We start from the raw sequence: 19,970 nt of genomic DNA, 5'->3' as shown, positions 1-19,970 counted from the left end.
CTGAATGAGAAGGTCCATATTTATCTCAGTAAGCTTTTAGTGTAAGACTTTAGGAGCCAAAGTGACAGTTTTGGACTCAGCCAGACAGTGAGCCTTATATATAAAGACTCAAAATAGATTTCCTTTACCCCTAGTCCTGCCAAAGAGCCATTTCAGGTGTGCAGGAAAGGTGCTGAGCACACTAATGCATAATGCCCTTATGTTGAGTGGGAGCAATGGATGGCTTCGCCTAACCTGACTTTTCTTGATTGGAATTTAGATCCCCAAAGAATCTGAAAGGTAATATATTTCTTGTGATTTCATGGCAGATGTGATTTTTGCCTTTTTTCTTTTTTTATACATGATATCATTGAAAATTGAGAAGAAAATGCAAAAAGCCTGCATTTGTATAATAGAAATAGATAATCGAGCTGTGGGCAATCATCTCTGCTTTTGATCATTCTGGGATTAGAGGAATTCTTCATGCTTGTAGAAATAGCCTGTGTCAAAAGATAAGGAACACCAAAATGGATTTAGTAAGATAAGAACTTTCATCCCAAATTTCAACAGAACTCAAGGCCAACTTTTTGTTATAATATTCTGAAGAGCCTTGTAGCTATGCTTTTTTTTATAACCTATTTTTTCTCTGCCTTCTTCCCTCTCTTCTTTCTCATAGGCTTCAATCAAAAAAAATTAAAGGCCGTTTACATGCTTTCGATACTGTGCTAGGTTTTGGACAGAGCAAAACAGGAGAGTGTATAGGCCCTCTTTTAAAAATTTGCAAGTTAAACTTGTATGTAAATGGCAAATACATTGAGCGATAGATTAATTTATACAGGCATGGAGTGAAGTAGAGAGGATTTAGGTTTCATATTTAGATAAGAGAGAAATGGCATTTTTAAATCTCTTCAAATTAGCAAGAGAAAACTCTGTAATCTCTGTAATCTAGAGCTTGAAGAGAAAATAGAGCTTGAAGCTAATGTCCCTGAGACAAGCAAAGGGGGTAGGTAGAGTAATAGGAGAAAAGGGATATGAGATGGTGGTTAAGGGTGATTTGAGGAAGGACTATTTAAATGCAAGTTAGGCCTGATCCTTAACGTAAAAAGTAGCTATTACAGACTTTCAGGCAAGGAAATGGCATTCATAAAATCTATAAGTGAAAAATAAACTTTGTAAAAGCATTCATTGTACCTTCTGTCTATAGCCTGGAAACTTCAGCAGGGAGGAGGTTTTAACAGCTGTGCTAAGAAGTAACCTGTGGCTTGGACAATAAGCATAATTGAGGGGTGGTCTAGGAGAACAAGCTGGATGTATTTGTCATGAGATGAGTGGAGGACAGAGATACGTTAGAATTACTGCTAGGTCTCTGGCTTAGGAGGTCAATGTGACTTTGGTGTCATTCCTTGTGATGGGGAGGCTGGATTTAGGGAAGGGTGGTGGAAGAAAGAGAGTCTGCTCTAGCTTCTGTGGGGTTGGCCTGAGACAAGTGCAAGGCATGAGGTAAGGAGTCTGCGTAGGATTCGAAAGAGGAGCAAACATCAAGGACAGGAGAGCGATACCACACTTTCTCCGTTCTCAACCTGCCCTGGGCCTATAGGAAGTGACAGGCTAATGTGTTTGGGTTTGTTTGCTGTTTCAGTTTGCTTTTTCCTAAGTCTGAGATGATTTGAATGCTTTCTAAAGCATGTCCCTGTATTTTCTTTTAAACTCCTGGTCTGCCTCATTAAGGGGATTATATTTTCCCAATGTAAAATTATGTGGTGGTTAAAGTATCTCATTTGAACATGAAATGCTTCCTGAATTAAAATATGTGAATAGGAACTCTTAGTCCTAAAATGTGACGTGGAACCTTCTATACCTTGTGTATGTGTCTGTGTGTGCAAATGTATATAGCATACCACCTATAACTGTAGTTAGTTGTTATATATAAGTTTCTGTACTTGGGCTTATATATTTTGGATGTCTTCTATTTTTTGGGAAATAAGGAGTATATCTTCTACTTCATTTGTACCCCCCACAGAGCATAATATATATAATATAATGTAGACTGCATAAAATTGAGCATTTCAGGAATTTAAAATTATTGGCTGATCTTAAAAATCAATGTTAAAAATGAATAATTTATTATAAAAACAATGATAGAGAACATCATAAATTCCATACAACCTCAAATTAATTTCATATCTTTTACATTTTTCTATTTCCACTATAAATTAATGCCTGTTATGATCACTGAAGTACTCCAAAATTCTCAGATGTCTTCTAAATCATTAATAACAAGAAAATATTTTTAGTAATGTTGCATTGTTAGGTATTTTTACTGTGCTCTCATTCTGTGAAAAGTGGTAATCCAACTATAGTATGTATGCTAATTTTCAATCAATGCATACCTAACCTTAACTCATCCTTGGGCAAATCCATTTCTATTTGCTTCCTCAACTGAATGGGGGAAAATGACTCCTGGCTCACAGGCATCTTGGTGAAGATTTTACTCTTTGAAAATGCTTTTGTGATGGAAAGTGTCAGACAGAAACCTTCATGACACAATAACTTTGAAGTTGAGCAATGCAGAGATACCCTCAAATGAAACTGAAAGGGGTGACAGATTGGTCAAACAGGAATTTTGAAACTAGAACTGGCTGAGACATCAAGGTTAACATCACCCTCTAACTACTTTTCCCTCTCCTTTGCCTTTCCTGCCTCCCCAAGGTGATCGGGAACTAGGCCTTACCCTTCCTTTTAAGAAAGTGGCATATTGCTAGTTCCTTGTGGTTTTGGAGGACAAAAAAATCACATTTGATTCCTCACCTCAATAATTTCCTATGATGCCTATTTCTCTGAATGATATTTATGGGTCCACCTTTTCCAGACAATTGCCTTGGAAGGTTATGTAACCAGACGCTGATCTAAAGAGAAGTCAGACCTGAAGGTTATGAAGTGTTGAATTTGTCCAAAGTTGAGTTCCTGTTCACAGGAGGAGAGCCTGGGACCCTTTTTTGCTAGGTTAGCTTTCTCCTTTGCTGAGTCTGAACACTTGGAATATTTTAGTGTTGGCCTGCTGTGACTCACAGCCTGTCCAGCAGCTTAATAGATGCTTAAGCAAGTCCACAATATGTCTCTCACATAATTAAACATTGGGGCTATGCACAAAAGGACAAGTTTTTATGCATTAATTATAGGGACATTTTTATCATCAGCCTCTCATTTCCACTTTCTCAATACAGCACAATAAAACATGGTATTTGAGAATTCTTATGCTCTGCCCTTTCCTACTCCCCAAACCTGATGAAATTGCAAGTTTCTGTTGTTGTCATCCATGTTAGACAGATCTGTTCAATCTCAGTTGCAGGAAATAATCTTAGCAAACACTTACCCAGTGTGTTCAGCAGCAATCAGGCCATTGATGATGATGTAGAAGTTTATTAGAACATGAGAGAGGAATTACTTACAAGTAATTCCAGAGTACTGGCTACCAGGAGCCAAGTGCCTCATAGGCAGAAATTCATTGAATAGCATGCATTTATTATATGTAGGCTGCCAGAAATTTAAGCAAGGAGCTCAAACTTGCTCTTAGACCCTCCCCAGCATGCGGGCCACCCACCACTTGCAAGGCATGATGACACGACAGATAACCCGCCCTCCTTGGTAGCAGTATGGATATGGGTAGTAACCTAGCAAAGGTTCACAGACGCGGCGGCAGTAGCGGTTTCCTCGACGGCAGTAAATACAACAATAACCTCTCTCATCCAGCATGGGATCAAATTCTATTCCATTTTCAGTCTGAAAGAAGAAGAAGCCAGTGTTGGAGGGAAAGGGTCACTAGGAAGAGGCCCACCAAGCAGGGGAGGACTATAAAACTATATGAGTTGGGGACTGGTGAGAAACAAAGTTCCTTAGCCTGATCATGGAGAGATACCTCAATAGACATCAAGACTGATTTTGAATGAGCCTCTTGGGATTCCAAGTTTTTTAAATATTTTTTTGTTACAACAATGACCATTCTCCTTTCAATGATTTTGATCTGAGGGGTAGTGTGTTTTGTGAGGGTTCTTTGTTTTTCCTCTAACAAGAATAACAGGAACATAACTCACATAGTCATTTATTGGAAGTTCTTCTTCACTTGCTTGTCTGGTGTGACGCATCTTCTCCGCCTTCACCTGAGGGACCACCCACTGCTCATTTTGTTCAATCCCTTTTTTTCCATTGGTAGGAAAGTGAAGGTCTTCACCATCCTCCTCAAAGTCCTGTAACTCTGAAACTAAGGTAATAAATACAAAGTTGGGATAGATACAGAAATAAATATAAAACTGCTTTCAAACATTTCTAAAAGACGCTCTTGGGGAATAGCATTTGGGGGTAGAGATTTTCCTTGAGTCCTCTCTCTGCCATCATTTAGCATACGTGACTACTTTTCAAAGATCCTCCAGCTTATATTTTAAGATGTAATACAGAATTGTACACCTGAAATCTATGTAATTTTACTAACAATTGTCACCTCAATAAATTTAATAATAAAAAAAAAAAGATTTTCTGAAAGAAATCGGACTATTTACGTGGACACAGACTGCTTTGCTCATTTGGCATCATGCACTTGCTCTTTTGCATACTAAATTAAAAACTGAGGACAGAGGACCTTTGAGTCTCCCCCACTGATTTTATCCACGGTAGGTATTCAAATATTTTTTGGTTGCCTGATTTAATTAAGTGCCCTCTGACCTCCTCTCCTCTCCTCTTTCCTGTCATACATTTTTTAACTTCCTATTTAGAAATAATCTTTGATTCACAAAAAGAGTTGCAAAGATAGTGCCGAGTTCCTGTATATCCTTCACGCAGTTTCCCCTAATGTTAGCATCTTACATAACCATAAGGCAATAATCAAGCCAAGAAATTAGCATTGGTACAATACTATAAACCATAGACTTTGTTCAGATTGCATCATTATTTCCTCTAATGTCCTTTAGAAAAAGAACACTGAAGCAGAAGTTCTAGCATCCAACCCAGTATACCACATTGCATCTAGTTGCCCTTTTCTAAGGCCAAGGAGTACCAATAGATGCCTGCATTGGTTAGAATGTCCTCTCTTGGGTAATATAGTGATGTATGTTGTCCAGAACCAGGGAGGCAAGTTCTACATTAGCGGGGCAGAATAAGGCATCCAGGAATCTTTGTCTTCTCTGTGGGCTCACTGGAAATTTAGAGCTGGACTCTTCTACTCTGGACCTCTAGTCCTCAATTACTTTTATCGTGATTCCTAAAACAGCCACAAAGACATTTGTTTTGCAATGACTGTCCTATCTTCTGGGGAGAATGCCACCATTTGACAAAGACAATCCTTCTTGAGACAATAGAGCATTGTTTTGGTCCTTTTCTCTTCTGGTCTTGGGTTGGGCACACAGAGGTTTGAGCAATAGTCTGGTATCCTGACTGCAATGAATATAGATGTACAAAGAAAGACAGATTAGCTTTTTGCCATCACTGGTCACATTAGGGTGGTGTTACCTTTGCTGGGATATTTAAAAGCCTGTCAGCATTAATTTATCTGATTCATAAGTTGGCTGTGAAAAATTCCCTCCTCACTGGCAGTCGGCATATACACTTTCATCTAAGAAGATGTAAGCAGATCATTTGTTTTTCTAGAAATATAGTCTCTGAATGCTGGGAACATTAACCTGTTACTGACTTTGGGAAGAGGAGGAGGAGGAGGAGACGGTGGTGGCCATACCTGCTATTAGAGTGGGATTGATCCAATACATGGTCACGTTATGACAAATCTCCAGAATTTTGGAATTTTTAAGGAAGTCTCGGTTTTCAATAGGCTTTTCTGCTGGGACCCAAATCACTGACTGTTCAAAGAAAGTTGTGGTAATTTCTTCATTCTGAGAGAAGAAAGTAGTTCAGGGTGAGGATGGGCAGAGAAATTAATCAAATGAGTGAGACATTATGGGCTACTGAAAAACAAACAAACCCAGTTATAGTTTGAATCTGAATAACAATCTCAGTCCCAGGGCTGCCAGTGAACTAGCTATGTGCCTTGCATACAGTAGATGCCCTTGGGAGAGTTAACAACCCATTTGTCTTTTAACAGTAAGGCTGCTCACTGAGACAGGAGCCTTGTCTACTACCTTTTCACTTAAAGTCAGGAAGGCTCTCCCTCATTATCTGGGCCATGTATGTTTTAATTTGGGCTTCTGAATCCTGAGTGGTTTGCATTTGTTTTTTCTCTTCTACGCTTAAATGGATGTTGCGAGTGCCTGCCTTGTTTTAGGTTTGCAGCTAGGGTTGCAAGCCAGATTTGATCTCAAACTGAAAAAAACTGCCACAATCAAAATTGGTGAGATCAATGAAATAACAACCGAACCTAATATTTTGGTTTTTCAAGATTTGCCTGTTAATGCTAACCAGGTGTAGTACAAAAAAATGTCCTTTTAGTTTTAAAGTCATGACTCCAGATTGTGCCTTCACTGGCCTCACCACTATTTTACTCCTTTCATCTTCTAGATGCGTAGTTTGTCTCACAAAGTGTTCTTTCTTTAGGTAGATTTTCTTATATTATCAAGAGAGCCACCTTCTTTTTCGGTTTCTAGTATTGGAAGTAGCTGTCTTGTATACCTAGTTCTTTCTTACTCATTTGTCTTTTGTGTGTCAGTATGTTTCCCCTTTCTCCTAATAAGGTTTTTCCTTTTCAATTTTGTTTCTTTTTATCTTTATGATTTTGGTGTTTTATTCTCTGAGATCTGGCTTTGTATAATCTTACCCTAGTCATTTAAAACTCCAGTCTTAGCTCCTTTGCCCTTGAGTCTGTAAAGACCTTGGGATGCATTGAAAGGGACTGTATAAAATGAAGTTGATATGCTGACTAGCTTTGTTAGCAAAATCAGGGCTATTTATGTACCTGCTCTGCGTGTTTAACATACACGAACCATGGATACAGAGGTGAGGAAAATACAGACTAAGAGGGTTTTTGTCATTCAGGACCACAAATTTGTCTCATAAAAAAATCCGTAGCCTGAATATAAAAAATAGGTTTATCTTGAAGATAAAGTAATCTCACTATCACGAGATGAATACTTGTGTTATTTAAAAGATTTGGCAAAAATAACTGAAGAATAAATTAGAACCAGACATTATGGGCCTTTGCCTTTATTTATTTATTTATTTTTTTCAGAAAATAAATACTGTCGTGTCAGTTTGGACTCTCATTACTGGCTGGCCCTACTCAAATGCTTATATTATTTTCTGCAAAATGCAGCATATGATATTGGGTATAGTAGATTTTATCCTAGTCACTCTACTTTCATATTACCCTTGCCTCCTATAGTAATTCTAATATCCTGGAAGTTATTCTAATCCTCAGATGCATCTAACTTCTACATATTTGAAAAAAACAAATCTCCCCAATTTTTCACTACTGCAGACCTTGGGAGTAGATCATCTTCTTTGGGGGAAATTCTAGTAATAGGGGTCTGTAACTTTTCTGGCCATGAGGAGATCAGTAGCATGCCCATGGGAGCCCATGACAGGTCTGAGACTTGGGTAAGAGAAAGGAAAAAGTGCTCCCCACCCCACCACCCCCAAAATAAGAAAAGCATAAATGGGTAGATGAGAATTAAGATAGAGAGAGCTGGGTAGGAGAAAAGTGAAAAAGGACAGAGGAGAAAGAGAAGAAAGAGAAAAGAGGTATTTATAGTATATAAAGAAGCAACCATGTCATTGCTATAATATCATTTTAGATTTGCCAGTTAAACTCTAAAACAAGCCAAATAAACATTTGTTTGTTCCTGGCTACGATGTGGGTATGCTGTCACAATATGGCCTTAGCTAAGGTTCCCCTTCTTCCTCAACTGATAACAACATACTGTGATTGCAGACAGAATCTCAAGGAAAAATTAAGAGCCTCAAGGGCTTTATTGATGGCTTTATTTTAGGCAATAATCCTCCATCTCTCCCTAGGCTTTCAGGGGCCATTCAGTGATTACTCCAGTACCCTAGATTACCTCACCCAGGCCTAGCAGTATGTTTTCAGAGAAATTGTATTACACTGTAGTTCTTACTTTGATTTAGCCTTTCCTAGTGAGATTAAATGGATTATTCCATTAGCAGCCCAGCATAAAATGGTAAGGTGAATCAACCAAAATCTTTAAAATAGTGAATGTCACAGTATTACAAAAGTGGCAGGATCCCCAGTGCCTTGGAACTTTTCTTTTTAGGACTTTACCTTAGACTGGATTGATTTTGTTCTACTGTTCACCCCACTTAACTAGAAATCTTTGGTTTGGGAGCAAAGCTATATAATGTTAATGGCTACCCAGGTATGAAAGTACAGTGTTGTACCTAAAAGCATGAATTTATTTTTTTAAGGCCTGACTTCAAGATTCCAATCTGCTGCTCTCTAGCTGTGTGACCTTGGGCAAGTCACTTTTTGGTTCTGAGTCCCAGTTTCCTCATCTGAAAATGGGGATAGTAATAGTACTTATCTATAGGGTCCAAGTAAGAATCAAATGAGAGTAAAATATTTAGTACAATGTCTGGCACATAGTTAGCACCCAATAAATGGTAGCTTTTACTACCACCATTATTCTTACATACCTCATCTATTTCCTCCTCTGGTTCAGAAAATTCAGGAATCACTTTGATCTGTGTTTTGATGAAGCATTTTTGAAGACCTACAAAGTAGATGCCAGTGTAGCCCTATAAAACAGATTAAAAAACAACAAAAAACACAGCAACCCTGAAATAACCACAATTTATGAGTTCCATGATCTGTCAGGGCCCTAGTCTGGCAAAATTTGAATTCAAAGGGAAAGCTTTGTCTCATAAATTAAATGGAGGCTACAGGCTATTTTCAACTCAACTATAAATGTTCTAATATTTTTAAATGGGAAATCTTACGGGGAAAATATCTAACTTACATTTTTAAAGTCATGTACTTCCAATGTTTCATCAGTGCCATTTCCACTTCTGAATATTTCGGTTCTGGTCACAGGATCAATTTCCATGTAAATCGTCTTCTTTTCTCCGTTGCTGTAGAAAGTGTGCTCCATGTCGTATGTCTAGGACAACAGAGGAAAACAAGCTCTAAGATACTCAGTGTGTCCCTTCATAAGACACTTTAATTGAGTAATATCTGGGGCAAACTTCTCTTTTCAGAACTTTTGTAGTGAGGCGCCATCTCAGGAGCTTGCCATTGGGAATTCTCTGAGACTCGAGATTAAAGTGAGGTGCTTTTGACATTGAAGCTGATGATATGGGGATCTCTTGTGAACCAATATTTTGTATTCAAGCCAAGTTACTGAATGAAGAATCCCAACGGTTTTCTTGGTAGCTTTGGTAAATAGCAAGTGGTGTTTTGCAAACCAGCCTGTAAAGTATAGCTTCCTTGTCTTGAACAGACGGATCCCCTAAAACCTTTGCTGTTTCTTTATGCTACCACTTGCCTTTCCAAGTGCTCATGGATCACCTTTCTCTCCCATGAAGCTCAGTAGGGCTACATATTTAAACACATGTAGAATGCCTAGGTATTGCTCTTTACCTCCTCGTCTCTCCAAGGCTTTAATATTGGCTCCACAGTGTCTTTTTAGAATCTGAAGACTAATATTACCATTGGCCAATATCAGGTAGTAGTCTTACCCTGACCTCAATTGCTTAATTTTGCCCTTTAAACTCCAGGAAACAGGTATTGCCTTCCCCTAACCTTCTCTTTGATGGGCTAACCAATCCCACTCAGTTTATTCCCGAGTTCTGCTTTCCAAAACTGATTCAATTGGCTTCAAGTCCTCCAGATTCTCCTATATATAGAATTCAACAACTGTGTCAAGGGCCCTGCACTAAGTAATATGGAGTTTCCCAAGAAGAGTGCCTTGGAAAGGCTACTTGTTAGGTAGGTCATTTTTGAATGGTTGAAATAAAACCCCAGACTGTCCCATCCTCTAAAAGAGACACTTCTCTTTCTGAGGACCAAGAGGACCAGTATTACAGTGTCCCAGTTTAGAAGTAAGCCCATTACCTATAACTGAGAGCATTTTTATAGCCATAAGCAAATAACAAGACTAAAGGAATTTGCTACCTGTCACAAACCAGGCCAGACCTGATGGTGCCGCGTGGAAGTCTCTCTGATCCCTGTTGTTGGGAAGCCTTCAGCTATCAAGTTTCTTCTTACTCATTTTTCCTTACAAAAAAAAATTGGTAAACTAAAAGCCTGAAAAGCAAGTCATCTACAGAGCCAATGTTGCTTTCTAATGATACAGTTCTCAGTGGCAGCCTATTAGAGCGTGTGCTAGTTTAGGTTGTTTTTTAATGTCTGCCTGTGTTTGTGACTGAATGTTAGTTTAACCTGGTCAAATTTTCCCCAACTCAAGTAGAAAAACAAGTTGGAAGGGTTTTTAGAAGCAATGTTACTTCAAGTGTGAAAAGTCTATGTAGTTGCTGAATAAGAGAACAAGAGACAATATCCTTTACCTCTTAGTAGCCCTACAGTTCCTTGGACATGGTCAGCACTTAAGTATTTGTTGAATAAGTTTTTCCCACCCATAGCAATTTCTCATCTTCTTAAAGAGAGATTTTGATCACAGACAAGTTTTTTTAAGAGACTGTATTTTAAAAGGCAAAGGAAAACAGTATTTAGAACCTTCCAGCAACTGCAGAGTTAACTCAAGAAGTGTGGCCTGGTTTGTGATAGGTAGCAAATTCCTTTAGGCTTGTTATTTGCTTCTAGTTATAAATATGTCATCAGTTCCAGCTCTGCAGCCAGCTTGGGAAACTTCTACCTAGGACAACAAATTGAGCTCTCAGTCAGCCTGACCTAAGGAGAGGAGAGCGGCATCTACTTCAGATCCAGTCTTGTCAGATCTCCCAACAGGGGAGAATTCATTAGAAATACTACCCATTGTTGAGACAAATATCAACACCACCAGTCATTGAGGGTGGGGTGGGGTGTTTGTTTCATCAGTAGCACCACTGATGGATTATTGCATGGAAAAATGAGGTTAGAAACCAGGGGTTGTTGGAAGGCTGCCTACCTGGGCAAAAGAGAACATGCAGGCTGTGTTTTCAATCATTGGTAGAAGACTATGGAACCATATTGGTGACATTTAGAATTTCAGTGTACTTCTGTGCAATGAGTTTTCCTGCACTATTGGCAATGCACTCCACTTGGATACCTTGCTAGATGAAAACTGTTAGAAACTGCCAAGCTCAGCCGATCTTGATTAATTTCAACATTCCTTCAAATAGTTTTGTTTTGTTTTGTTGGTGGGGGAGAAGGGGTCCATTCTGATCATATTCATTAACCAGCTTGTTGCCTTTTTGTTAGCAATGGTAGGTTGCTAAATAGAGTAGGATCAGAATGACTTCATTTATGCGTGAATCCAGGTAGGGAGCTATATATATTCACCCAGATGGAATTCCGCTATCAAAGGTGTCTTTTTGGAACAGACTATCCTTTGTCTAGGAAGACGATGCTGGTGGTTCACTTTGGACTGTTTGGGGATGAGTTTGAGCAAATCCAGACATACTGTCTCGCCCGGGTCCCTGTGGAGAACATTGCCTGGGTAATGGCTATGCAAGCTTCACTGGCCCATATGGACACTGAGCTCATGCCTTTGGCCTCAGAAATACTTTTCTCTCTGCTAAGCTCACTGGCTCAGGGGCTGAGAGGGTCTTTCTGAAGATGAAGGATTAAATAAATGTTTTTTTCTTCTCCGGGTGCATACTAAGGTAGACAGGATGGCTGGCCTGAGAGAGGTGTGAGTAGGCTCCCAATAGCTCATCTCACTCAGACTGTCCCCAACACAGCTGTATTCCAGGAAGGACAGAGCAAAGATAGAGTATGATGAGGAGTATACTTCTGCCAAGTTGGCAGATTGGGAAAGTTAATCTTTGGTGTTTCAAGTCTCCTTTCTCTGTACTTTTCATATCCTGTTTGTTCACATTGTACCTCCTATCTCTTCCCCCTCTCCCCATCTCTCTCTAACCTTTTATCTCCTGTCTAGGAATCTCTTGGTGCTTCAGGTATCTTGTGTCAAAGAAAAAATCATTCTGACAAATGACTTCATACTAAGATGTTAGTAATGGGTATTTGTCTGTTGAAAAAAAATTGTCAATTTTTTTCAACAAATACCCATCAAAGGGATGGATTACTAATGGTGGATTTTAAGCACAATGGCACCAGGAATCAGTGATATTTTGGGGGGCAAGGGCATCTTTCCAGCACCACTCAAATGGGTTCATACTCCACCCACACATAAGACTGGTCTTAACTCTAAGGACTAGCACACTGGGATGGGGCAAGGAAGCCAGTGGAGTGAAATATGATTCAGAAGTGAAATGAAATAGGTATGTGGTTAAACCCGGGCAGTGAGAGATGTCAGAAGACCACACTGACAAAACATGGAGAGAACACAAACTCATTTCTCTTCCCTGCCCAGGAATTCTTTCCTCAGTCCAGTTAAATCCTCCGCTTAGGCAGCAAATGAGCCCTAACATCCCCCTTTCACAGTTTTTTCTTTTTTTTGCTTCAATTTGTGACAATTGCTGAGATCAGAAAAGAAAGCTTTTTATAAAGAGTAAAACTGCCTCAGACCTCAGTGTGATGGATCTGTTTGGGGGGCAAGTAGCTTTAGCCTGTCCTGAAAGGGATTTGAGGACATTTGGCTTAGGTTTGTTTTTTGAAGCCTGTGATTAATCTAGCTGTGTTTCTTTCCACCTTCATCCTTTACTGTCTGTTTATGAGGTACACTCTCCAGCGGTGAAATAAATGCTCAGAATAGCTGGCTCTGATCAGGTGTCAGGCTGGAAGGAAGGGAAGGGAATGTATTGTACCATATTATTACCAACCTAGCCTGTGGGAATTAAAAGGCCTCTGAGTATTTCTTTACCAACACAGATCAGACAGATTGTTTCTAATGCAAAGCTGGACCTCTGCATCTTCAATCACCAGTTCTCAGCCCTGAAAAACACTGGCATAAGCAGCAGACATTCCTCTTTTTCAACAAGAAAAAAAAAGCACATTTCTTTCATCTACAAACCAAAGCTGGCTGGGAAGTTTTCCCCTACTCACTCCCTCCCCCACCTACCTACTATTCTTAAATGCAGCTGAAAAATAGTGGAAAGAATCCCCAGACCAGGTTCTAGTCCTAGCCTCAACTCTGCCACTTACAAGCTGTTGGGCAAGTTTCAGTTCTCATCTTTATCTCCCACCTATTGCCAGACACAATGTTGAATAGCTGACAAAATCAGATCTGCTCAGATCTGGGTTGATGATATATGTCAGGTTGACCAGTGGACTGCCACTACCTGTTGAACACCTGAGTTGCTTTCCCCTTACAGCCACAATCTCACTCTCAGCCACTAAAGAACAACTCCTTTTGAAGACCCAGGCTTTCCTTGCTGGTGCTACATAAGTTGCTCAGCAAATGCTGCCTTAGAAGAATGAGACTGAATAAGAATCTGCCCATAGTTGCCAGAGTCCTGCTCTACATAATTGGAGAGGCCCTGAGTACTTCAGAGCAAGAGCTGGTCCAGCAAGAGTTGCTGTACAAAGGTGGACTTTGCTCCTGTGATGGTTTTGGAGAAAAATTAAATGTAGGAAAGTCTTCTCTTTTAAAATGCTGATGTGGTACTATTTGGCGAAGCTCAGTCCCAGTGCTAAAGAGATTCCAGCTACCACTCTAAGTTTTTCCTTGAGGGTGTGAATGCTTCTCCGGGCCCACATTTCACCCATCAAACTGCTGTGTAGGAAAGCCCAGGGAACTCAGTGAGGAAAGTTGTATCTCCTGTGTGCCTAGAAGGGGAGTGAAGAAAGCTGGTCTCTGGCCAATGCTAGCATTAGACAAACAGGCACAGGATAGCTGAACACAGACTTAGCAAGAAGGTTCTTTTCTGAGCAAAGGATTTTCAGCCTAGGATGGTATTAGGCTCGCAGTCCTGAGTGAGACTGTTTTAACGGTTGTCTGCAGTTGAGTTGGGGGTAGGGGAGAGAAAGATGCCCACCTATCCCTCCCACTTCTCATCTCAAGTTGGTAGTATGTAGAAGTGGAGGGGACATCCCCGGGAATCTGTTGATAGCTGTGTGGGCCTTAGAACTTATGGTTTCTAAACAACCCTAAAGTCACCAGGAAATTCCTAGATATGGCAGGAAAAGCAGCATTTCATTTATTTAATTTATTATTGGTCTGCCTCATTCTTCAAAATATTGAAGGCAATAGGCTACAAGGTCTGTGCTACAGCTAAAAACTGTCGGTTTAAGGGCTGGGATTTTTCCAACTCGTTTTCTCCATGTTGAATTAATTAGCTGGGGAGTTTGCTTCTAATTGTTTCAAGTTAAATGTGTAATACAGGGAGCTTTAAGCAAGAATGTTTCTCCAGGGAATCTGCTTCAAAGATCCCCGGGCAGTCACTGCCTGGAAGTGAAACCTCGTTGTGATGCTCTCTAAAAATTTCTGGGACTGAATATGTCCCCTCTGCTAGGTTAAGAAAGCTGAATACAGAGCTTGATGGATTGGCTTTTATTCAGCTCAAATGGCTCCTAAATGTGGCTGTGGGTTAGGGTGGCTGTAAGCCTGTAAGTGAGTGCCACAGCTCACCCAGAGTTAGTCCTTGTTGGTTAACTTTATTTTGATCCCTTTCTCTCTCTGGTGTGTGTGTGTGTGTATGTGTGTTTAAATATATGCGTGTGCTCATGCCTGTGGTGTGTGAGGAGAGGGAGTAAAGCATGGCTTACTCCCCATTTGGGATCAAGAATTTGGATCTTTTGCATATACCAAGGTGGGAGGTAATGGAAGGAGGGAGAGAACCTCCTGGCATGGAAATGTCAACATCAGATGTGGAATGTTAAATAAACACTGTTTATTATAAACAAGTGTTTATTGAAAAACAAAATAAAAAGGAGGTGTGGTGGAGGTTAGAGGAGCAAACACTAAGAGCTTAGAGGGAGCCCCAGGAAAGCAAATAAGTCATTGACATCCACAAGCACAACAGCATCAACAGTTCTCTCCACCAACGGCCCACCATCTCCATAGGTCCCACAGGCTTGTAAGGGGAAGTCCAGAAGAGGCTTGGTTTTAATCTAACTGTTGTTTCCTGCTAGGTCATATTCTTTTTTTTTCTTTTTCTTTTTTTTTTAAATTTTATTTTATTAAATTTATTGGGGTGACAATTGTTAGTAAAATTACTTAGATTTCAGGTGTACAATTCTGTATTACATCATCTATAAATCCCATTGTGTGTTCATCACCCAGAGTCAGTTCTCCTTCCATCACCATATATTCGATCCCCCTTACCCTCATCTCCCACCCACCACCCCCCACCCCCCTTACCCTCTAGCAACCACTAAACTATTGTCTGTGTCTATGAGGTTCTGTTTCTCATTTGTTTGTCTTGTTCTTTTCTTGTTTTTGGTTTATATACCACATATCAGTGAAATCACATGGTTCTCTGCTTTTTCTGTCTGACTTGTTTCGCTCAGCATTACTCTCTCAAGATCCATCCAGGGGAGAGTCTTTAATTTGTGCGAGATGTCTAGCTCCTTTTCCTCTGCAATTCTTCTTCTAATACTAATCTGACTACGCTTCTCTTCCCAGGATTCATAAGTCAGCTTGGAGGCAGGCTTATTGGCAGTATTAGCCAATAATTAGACCATATATGTTAGACCATAGATGGTCTCTTGGGCTCTTTGTATGGAAATTGAAGGTAGTAATAGACTGAGTGAAGCATACATATCTCCAGCTGGTTCCTTAGATTGTAATGGATCCTGCCTGGTCTTGTGGTGAAGGCCCAGACTTAAATGTCAAAGACAATAAATTGCAACTCCCCACTGGAATGGAGAACAAACAATCTTTACTCAAGGTGGAAAAACTTGCCCCAGGAGGCATCTATTGTCTTTTACCAGATTTCTTTGTAATAACTTTGTTCATTTCTGAGACTCCCTTTGCTGAAAAATTACATCCCAAGATGGATTACTTCATGAGAGATTTGGTTCTTGACAACCTTCATCCAGTAGCATACCCCACCTCTTCTGTGCATGCACTGACTAGGTTTTACTTTTTGTTTGAAGAATCACAGGATTGCTTCTCATAATCCATCAAAAAGGAGAACTGGAGTGAGAAGCAAAGATGGTATAATACAGAAGCAGAGGGGACCATGGGCACTGTCAGTGAGTTTGGCAACTTGCAAGAAAAAGCAAATTCCCCACCTAGTCATTTACAGTTTGCACTGAGGAAAATAGCATTCTAAGTTTAGGAAAACACATAAACTCTTTCAGCATAGCATTGTTAATACCAGCAGCTACAATAAAACAAGAAAAGACATCTGGCCCCACATTTAGGTATGTGTGTATGGGTGGTCAAAAGGGCTAGCTACCTACCACATTCAGTTAAGTACATTATGGCCATGGAGAACAAAAGGGTTTATTGTCCTCTAACTCCTCTATAAATGTCAAAAGGATCCAATTGAATTGTAGGGCAACATATCACCTTGTGAATTAGCTAAGTGGTAGCAGATTTGGACCAGAATGCATTTTGGCATTCCTATTCATTTTCTGTTTCCTTCCTGATGTCAATTGCTTTGCTGACCTTGCTAGCCTGAATATAGGGGCTTCTCTAGGAAGACATGTGAGCAGTAAGTAGTTCCAGAGCAGGGAGCAATGAGAGAGAGAGAGAGAGAGAGAGAGAGAGAGAGAGAGAGAGAAAGAGAGAGAGAGAGAGAGATTGGTTGAAAGGGTTAACTATAGGCATTGGGAGATGCCTGAAATGCTTTCTGAAACAAGGTGTAAATGAGAAGACAAACACAGTAGGCTGCCTTGCTCTTCATTCTCCCTCTTACTTAAAGTAAGGTAGCCCTTAGAACTAAACGAAAGAGGGTATGGCAGCAGAGGTGAAGAATCCAAGGTGGCTCAGCCTTCTCTGTTTTCTTTTGGACACTTGTCCAGCTGAGTCTCTATTTTCTCCCTCTCTGCCTCTCCTTCCACATTAATCCATATTCTTTCCTCTCTACTCCTATCGCTCCTTTGGCTCCTAAAGGTCCATGCCAACCCATTTTCTTCTCGTCTCTCATCATTGTTCCTGGATTTGTGCCTTTCCCTTCCTAAACCTGTTACCAAATAGAAACGAGCATCGTATGACAACAATTTAATAACAACAGTAACAACAATCTACAAGCAGAGAGAAAAATGTGGCAAAGACAGAAAACCATCTTCACACCTGTAGCTTGTACATTTATTAATTCTCTTTGAAATAAACATTTTTACCATGAAAGGACTATGATTTTCCTTCGGTCACATCTAAACTTGCCCATTGCGTAGGAGCCCAGGGATAACAATAACACTAATACCAACTACAATCGTCAGCCAAGCTTCACCAAATGACCCAAATATCAGAAGCTTTCTGAGATACCTGTGATTTATGACTTGGTGTCACTTGTTTCTACTTTGTGGCACTACTATCTCAGTGGAACAGTGACGATTATGGCTGGTGAGGAGCGGAAAAGCTCTAGTTTATTTTTTTAAGTTATAAATAAATGTGAACTCAAGTATGAGAATTGCTCCTTCTGAAAAGGAGTTTTCTGTCTGTCCTCACAGCAGATGCATTAAGTGAGAAACGTAACCCCTGAAAATGCTTTGCTGCCATTTCTGGTGTTTTTTCTTTTCTTATGTGGTGGTATAATTACTTTTCCATCAGTTTCTGCCCAGATAATTGAAAGATGGAAAGTATTTTCTTCTTACAGTAAAATTTTTGCTTCTAGGAAGAGTATTAACTCCTTAAAGCCAAGCATTATAAAAGAATGGGTAATTCTACATCTTACCATTACTAACCAAAATACAGAAAACACATTTTTTTCCTTACCAAAATAATTAGTCAAATAAAAGAGAGCTAAATCTTGATTCAATTTTTTATACCACCAGGAAATAAACACAAAAAGGACTTAATTGTTTTTATTTTAAGAGTAACATACATGTCAATCACCAATTAAATTCAATCAAACTCAAAACAGAAGCACTGGACAATAATGTGCGTTTACTTACTTTTTTGGGTGTCTCCAGCCAGAAGTACTTGCCCCCCCAAAACAGGACAATTAGAGTTAAGGCCAGGATACCGAACACCAACCCACAAATCTTGAGTGATTTACATATCTTCTTGGATTTAAAAGCTTCTGCCTAAGCAAAGAGCAGAGAAAAATAAAACAATACACAATAATCCTTAAAATAGCAAGCCATAATTCAAAGTCATTTTTGATTTCACTTTCTAATGTTCACAATGCAGTACAATAAGTCTGTGAAACCATGATTCTGCTCAAAAGGGGAAAAAATATGAATCAACTTACATTTAGAATGTGACAGTCCTCACAGTTCTCTGGAGGATTCTTGGCCATGGTCTCTCAGCACACTGCACTCTTTCCCGGCTTTGAGAGAACTGAGACCACTGCTGAGGTGGAGTTGCAAGTCGGCTAACAGATGCCAGAGGAGAAGCTGAATTTATATGGCTCAAATATGTCATACCAGAGCCTGAGGGAGCCCAGGGGGCTCCTGTGCTGCTATTTGTTACATAGATATACCCATATATGTATATAACTTCTGTGCAGACAATTCCATCCAGAATGGCAAAGACAGAAGGTTATAATGAAAACTATTGTCCTGGGGGTTGGTTTGGAAGGGGACCAAGCCTAGAACACATTGAAATAATTTTTCACTGTGAACTTAAAATATCAGCAGCATGCTGCACACTCCAGAAATAAGCAAACAAAACAAAAAGGGGAAGGAGTCATGATTTCAATTCCATTTGATTTTACAAATATTTATTGCAGGGATATTAAATGTCAGGCACTGTGCATGGCTTTGGAGAGTCAGAAATGAATAAGGTGTTGCCTCCTCCACTACGTTAAAGCTCTGTGAGCACTGAGATCAATATATACTCAACTAATTATAATTAAAAACAAGATTAAAAGGGTTAAATAGAAGTTTTCTCTCTCTCTTCATCCCATCTCTCAGATTATTTTCCTTTCATGGGTTCTCTTCTCTAGTCTGTTACTTAATGTTGATATTCCTCATGGTTCTGTCCTTGATGACCTTCTCTCTATAGATACACTTCTTAGATGATTTTATTCACTCCAGTTTAAAATATCACCTATGTATGTATCAATGATTTCCAAACCTGTATCTATAACCCTGTTCTAGCTCTTGAATTGCAAAGCAATTTGAAAATCTCTACCTGGGTGTACCCCAGGAATCTCAAACTCAGCATGTCCTGCATCAAACTCTTCTTTTTTTTCAATACCTCCTTCTCCCAATCTACTTTCTTTCCCATATTCTTCATCCTGGTTGGTGGCTAAATTAGTTTGCTAGAATTGCCATAACAAAGTACCACAGACTGGGTGGCTTAAACAACAGAAATTGATATTCTCATAGCTCTTGATGCTAGAAGTCTAAAATTAAGGTGTCAGCAGAGTTGGTTTCTTTGGAGGCCTCTCACTTTGCTTTATAGATGGCCTTCTTCATTGTCACATGGCAGTCTCCCACTATGCATGGCTATGTCTTAATTCCTCTTCTTCCAAGGACACTAGTCATATTGGATTAGGGTCCATCTGTAGGACCTTATTTTTCCTTAATTACTTCTTTAAAGACCCTATCTTCAAATACAGTCACATTCTAAGATAATGACTCTTAGGGCTTTAACATATGAAATTGGTGGTGTTGGGGGGTGGACAATTCAGCTCATAATAGAGGAATCATCACCTACTCAGCCTCCAAAACCAAAAACTTGAGGTTTGTCCTGACTCCCCTCTCTATCACATTCCCTTTATCCACTCACCAAGTTTTATCAATTTTAAATTCTTACAGTGTTCAAAGTCATTTTTTTCTCTCTTTGTTGACTGCTACAGCCTTAGTTTAGGTTGCTATCTTCTCTGACAAGTCTCAAATCTGTATCTCTAACCCAGGCTGCTCTCTCAGGGCTCCAGACCCATGTGTTCATCTAACCTGCTGGACATCTCCACTTGGATAGTTC

At 39.7% G+C, this 19,970-nt stretch overlaps 1 protein-coding gene across 1 annotated transcript; it reads right to left on the bottom strand.

Annotated features, from left to right (window-relative positions):
- Nucleotides 1-3,383: 3,383 nt before the first annotated feature.
- TNMD (tenomodulin) lies at nucleotides 3,384-18,518 on the bottom strand. The gene is made up of 7 exons (XM_019716631.3): nucleotides 18,292-18,518; nucleotides 17,993-18,124; nucleotides 8,889-9,029; nucleotides 8,566-8,667; nucleotides 5,702-5,855; nucleotides 4,071-4,237; nucleotides 3,384-3,759 (listed from the first exon to the last, which is right to left on the bottom strand). Exons 1-7 carry the CDS (start codon nucleotides 18,337-18,339, stop codon nucleotides 3,550-3,552), a joined length of 954 nt encoding a protein of 317 aa, XP_019572190.3. The 5' UTR covers nucleotides 18,340-18,518; the 3' UTR covers nucleotides 3,384-3,549.
- Nucleotides 18,519-19,970: the final 1,452 nt, after the last annotated feature.

The sequence above is a fragment of the Rhinolophus sinicus genome, chromosome 18, assembly GCF_057876585.1.
Source record: "Rhinolophus sinicus isolate RSI-liver-muscle chromosome 18, RSI-T2T, whole genome shotgun sequence".
Classification (NCBI taxonomy): Eukaryota; Metazoa; Chordata; class Mammalia; order Chiroptera; family Rhinolophidae; genus Rhinolophus; species Rhinolophus sinicus.
This window is presented reverse-complemented; position numbering and strand designations above follow the sequence as displayed.

Coding starts and splice junctions, on each gene's coding strand:
- TNMD (XM_019716631.3), bottom strand. CDS start 18,339: ATGGCCAAGAATCCTCCAGAGAACTGTGAGGACTGTCACATTCTAAAT. Junction 8,668..8,888: donor AAGTACATGACTTTAAAAAT/GTAAGTTAGATA, acceptor TCTGTTTTATAG/GGCTACACTGGCATCTACTT. Junction 4,238..5,701: donor CAATCCCACTCTAATAGCAG/GTATGGCCACCA, acceptor TTATTACCTTAG/TTTCAGAGTTACAGGACTTT.